Here is a 5,174-nt window from a genome sequence, read left to right as displayed (position 1 = left end):
AATAATAATGCAAGGTTAGGCTTAGAAATTTCCATCATGAGTCAACAAAGTCGGTGCAGTTCTTAAGATGAATAGAACCATTTATATTCTTTTAGGAACACAACATACGCTTTCATCTTTGTGTTTAGAAAAGTCAGCAACTTCGGCAACTGTCTCAAGATGCCAAAGCAGAAATTAAACATCATTCAGATACATACATGTATTGGTACATAGAATTAGTAGCACATTTTAATTTAATACATGAAGTTCAATTCTTGTTCTTCTTGCTTTGTAAAATACATATACGTAGGAATAAATCATTACAATGTCTATTTTATTCTTCCACGATATATGACTATGTCATATCTAGTGACGTTATCATTTTCGGTAACACAATTAATTTAGAGTAATAAAATAAAATAATCACTTCTAAGTTCTAAAATAGATTATGTATCATACACCAAGTTCAAGCTTAAATTTAATGTGAACTCAACCACCCTTTTCATACCTATGTTCCTATTTATACTTTTTTCCCCAACCATTTTCAGTGACAATTGAGTCTTCTCCACACTCCACATTGCCACTGCACTTTCAATAAGATTTGATTATTATGTCTCAACCATCAAATGCAAAACATTGTTGTTTCTCTGGTTTGTTACACACCCTTCTTTGTGATGGAAAAGGAAACTTTTCTGATCAAATCATAGAATCATATGAAACACAAAAAGTGCATCCAAAAAATAAGAGTGCAATGGCTAATGCAGCTTCTACACCAGGAGTGATAGCAAGGTTGATGGGGTTAGATTCAATGCCAAGTAATTCCAACTTGGAATTTAAAAAAACCATCCCAGATTCTGAATTTGTGGATTACATGTTGGAGTTTGATAATGCAAGCCAATCCAACCATCGTCGAGCGAAAATCTCGGCTTCATTCAGGGAGGTTTCTGAATTATTTCGGCACAAGAACCGCCGCGAAGTTCTTGTGCTGTGTTGGGATAGTGGAAGAGGAGATAGTAATGATGAAAAGAAGAGCAGGAAATTTTGCAAGCTGAAAAATGAGCCTAGAATTGTAAAAAATGGTTGTTCTTCAAAGGTTAGAAGAAGTTACAAAGATGCCAATTGCATTTACAGAAAGAGTGATTGTGGGTCATGGTCAAGCACTAAATTGAAAAATAAGCAGATTGAAGAACTCTTTGAATTAAAGCAAATGAAAAATATGAGAAAGCAATGGTCACTAAAGAAGATAGAGAGTGAATATAGCCCAGTTTCAGTCCTAGACATCAATGACTATAAATACCTCTATGGACCTGATTTTCTAGGTATGTTTAAAATTAAATCTGTTTTTGTAGTTCTGATTTGATTGACATTTCCTCTGCTTTTGTAATTGATTTGTGTTAGTATGGATTCAGGGTTTATTATATGTTGTGTGGTAAGTGGTAACTTTGTTATTTAGTTTAGGTAATTTAGATTTAGACCAGATCTAAGTAATAGTTTTATATTTTTGTTTAGATTTGTAGCGAATTTAAGTTTTATTTATTTATATATATAAAAAATTTTGAATGCTTATATTATCGTATTTCGTGTCAAAATTCGTTTTTATCATATTTAAATTTTAGTAAAACTCTTATTTTAAACATTTATTTTACCATTATTCAATAAAAAAATGCTATTCTGACCTAAAAAATTATAGTTTATCAAATTGTTTGTGATAAAAATTAATTATGGATATTTTAAAAATTAAAAAAGGGAAGTAAAAAAAACCCTTTACTTCCTTAACAATACTTCAAATTTTATTGCTGTTTACATTACTCCATGTTACTCAAACAAATAATAATTTTTGTAGATTATTCAAACCCCTTAATGTCACCAACAATATGGGAATCTTCAGAGAAAAAGTTGCTGGCTGATGAAATTGAAGATAGAGCAATGAAGAACAAAGGCTACTTCTCAGAATTAGAGATGAAGATTTGCAACTTAATTGAAAATGATATGAAAGAGTTACATTTCACACAAAAGGGTATATGTGAGACTAAAAGGTTTGAGGAGATTTGTTTGGTGTATGAGCATCACATTTTTAACTCTTTGCTACATGAAATTGTGAATGAACTTGTAGAAACATTCTAGTTGAGAATTCTAATCAGATAATGTGTAACAAAAAAGATAAATTTAATTACTTTAACATGATGATGAAAGACAGGACTACAATTTAGAGTTTAAGATTTAGAATTTTACTAGTAACAGTCTGCCTTCTTTATTTTATTTTTATTACCACAAACTGAACTAAACCACACATTTAAACTTTGGCATCACTAGACTTTTTCACATGATACACTTGCATATGGTGATGCCGTCCCATAACGGAGCAGGCGAAATCTGGACTCAAGAATCGGCCACGACTCGTCTATTGCCCGCCCGGTCTATAAGATTCTGGAACCTTGTTTTCATGCATTCTCCGGAGAGTGTTAATGTGTTATAATAGACAACTATCCCACCAACTTTCAAAATCTTCATTAGACTCTCATAGTCTCATGGTAATTGATGAGCCAAAATTGATACATTTGTAATCGGTAAGTGTACCAAATCACTCTAAGAAATATCACAGTAAATGGATATTATTTTCACGTGGATTAACAAATTAAATCAAACAATGTCTAATTGAATTTCTAATTAAATCAATCAAATCTTGGTAAGGAAATTGTGAATCTTGAAGTAAAAGCAAAGAACAGTGAAAAAGTGTGCTGAAATTAAACGAGAGAAAGCTTATGGATTTGGAAAAATAATTAATGAGTGAGATATTAAAGGATTCGGAAATGTTTAACTTTTAGAAAAAGTAATGCTTATGTTTTCCTAATTTGACTTATGCAAAAATCTTTTTACAACAAATTATTTATAGTCAAATTCCAATTCTTTGACGATTTAATTTTTCTTAACTTAATTAATTGTCAATTTCTTGATCAACTAATTAAGAGAAGAGGTTAATCACTGTTTCGATTTAAAGACACACAACTTTTAAAATACTATTTCTAGTCAAGTTGAAAATCCTGAGAAATAGTCTCAAGCTAATTCCGATATAAATTTTTTTAAAATAATAACAGAATTCAAGACAGAATTAGAATATTTTCTAATACTTCTAACTATTAAAGATGAAGAACGAGACCTAATCTTGAAAAAGTAAAAAAAAAACATAAATCAAAATAAAAAAATGGGAAAAAGACAGATAGGTCCCTGACTCTTTAAACTTTTGACAAATACATCCCTGACAAAATTTAAATACAAAAAAGTCCGTAACTTTAACAAACGGAGGACAATTTAGTCCTTCCGTCTATTTGCCTCTCATACACCAAACGGAACTGGCTGACGTGGCTGAAACGGTGTCCAGATGTCCGTTATGGTGCCATGCTGGAAGGGGAATAAAGTTCGAAGGACAAATAAGTCCTTGACGTCATTTTGCAAATAAAGTTCGAAGGACAAATAGGTCCTTGAGAATTTTTTTTTCATTATGCTTCTATTATGTTTCTATTATGAGCATTTAGTTTATAAAATTATGCTTGTATTTTGAAATCTAGTTAAATTGTTGTATTCTGCAATTTAAATTATTTGTATTAAAATTGCAGAAATTAGGCTTGTTCTACTTCTACTTTTTTTTTCTTAAATTGCATTAGTTCAGTTTTAGTGCATTTGTGTATCATATTAGAATTTGTTAGTTTATTTTTCATCATACTAGTAGCATTAGTTAGCATCAGTTCATTTATGCATCAAGTTAGCATTAGTTCATTTGTGCATCATTCGTGTATTAAGTTAGCATTAGTACATTTGTGTATTATATTAGAATTAGTATTTTTATGCATAATAACATTACGAAGAATAATTTTTTTTAAATTATAGTTCACTTTGTTCTAACAGTATAAATTATGCATGACACAAAAGATTTATAAAATCAAATTACTTTTACAAAAAAGTCGTAAGTTGACAAACGTTTCTGACTAAGAAGATCAAGATATCCGCAGATAAAAAATTAAATAATAAGATTTTTAGTTATTATTTTTATATAAAAAAAATCTAATTTTTTATTAATAATTAATTTTAACATTCGTTATCTAAAATTTAAAATAATTTAATGTGTATATTTTTACATTTAAAATATTTTAATTGTAAAAAAATATCAAATGACATATTTTGATTTGTCAAATTACTAATATAAAATATAATTATATATAGAGTAAAAATAGTAGAGAAAAATATAAAAATGGAGAGAGGTAAATGAGAGAATTTAGGAAAGGAGTTTATTAATTTTGAAAAAAAAATTCTCAAGGACCTATTTGTCCTTCGAACTTTATTTGTAAAATGACGTCAAGGACTTATTTGTTCTTCGAACTTTATTTCCCTTCCAATGTGGCACCGTAACGGACACCTGGACACCGTTTCAGCCACGTCAGCCAGTTCCGTTTGGTGTATGAGAGGTAAATAGACGGAAGGACTAAATTGTCCTCCGTTTGTTAAAGTCAGGGACTTTTTTGTATTTAAATTTTGTCAGGGATGTATTTGTCAAAAATTTAAAAAGTTAGGGACCTATATGTCTTTTTTTCTAAAAAAATACTGACATTACTAAACCATAAAATCAAATAGAGCTCCTAACCTTTGACAAGAGAAAATTTAGTTACTCGTGCTAGAAAAGAAAGTAACCCAAGACTAATAAGATGTTGGATGGATTCAGTTATTGTTTGATGATCCGTTGATGATTTCTCTCTATGAATTTTTTTCACTTATTGATATTCTAGCTTCCTAAATATTGAAATTCAAAAATTAATCTTATCTTTTTATCTCCGAAGGATAAGATAACAACTTATTCAAATTCAAAATAATAATTCAAATCAATCTAAACTAAATGCTAACAACCAAATCTTATCTTTATATAATGAGTTAATGCTAATTAATCATTTAAATCTTAAATCTTCGGTTGAATTTAGAACTTTCTAAGAGTGGACTATGATCTTGGCGCTGGGCTTGGTCCACTAGCGCTGGGCTTTGAGGAATTCTAGGCCACTGGTAGTTAGAAATTCACGTTGAAGCCGGACTCCAAATTTGGGCGCTAGGCGCCCAGTATGTTGGAGTTGGGTGGTACTGGGTGCTACCCCCTGATGGTTGGGCGCCAACCCATTTTGGGTACTCCCATACACAAAGGCGCTAGGCTTGGA

The 5,174-nt window shown here is 30.4% G+C and overlaps 1 protein-coding gene across 1 annotated transcript; it reads left to right on the top strand.

Moving 5' to 3' along the window:
* The first annotated feature begins 730 nt into the window (after nucleotides 1-730).
* On the top strand, nucleotides 731-2,103 carry LOC107484918 (uncharacterized). Its single transcript, XM_016105472.3, has 2 exons — nucleotides 731-1,298; nucleotides 1,823-2,103. The coding sequence occupies exons 1-2, from the start codon at nucleotides 731-733 to the stop codon at nucleotides 2,101-2,103; spliced, it is 849 nt and encodes a 282-aa protein (XP_015960958.3).
* Nucleotides 2,104-5,174: the final 3,071 nt, after the last annotated feature.

This window comes from Arachis duranensis, chromosome 4 (genome assembly GCF_000817695.3).
Source record: "Arachis duranensis cultivar V14167 chromosome 4, aradu.V14167.gnm2.J7QH, whole genome shotgun sequence".
In the NCBI taxonomy this organism is placed as follows: domain Eukaryota; kingdom Viridiplantae; phylum Streptophyta; class Magnoliopsida; order Fabales; family Fabaceae; genus Arachis; species Arachis duranensis.
This window is presented reverse-complemented; position numbering and strand designations above follow the sequence as displayed.

Coding starts and splice junctions, on each gene's coding strand:
- LOC107484918 (XM_016105472.3), top strand. CDS start 731: ATGGCTAATGCAGCTTCTACACCAGGAGTGATAGCAAGGTTGATGGGG. Junction 1,299..1,822: donor CTATGGACCTGATTTTCTAG/GTATGTTTAAAA, acceptor TAATTTTTGTAG/ATTATTCAAACCCCTTAATG.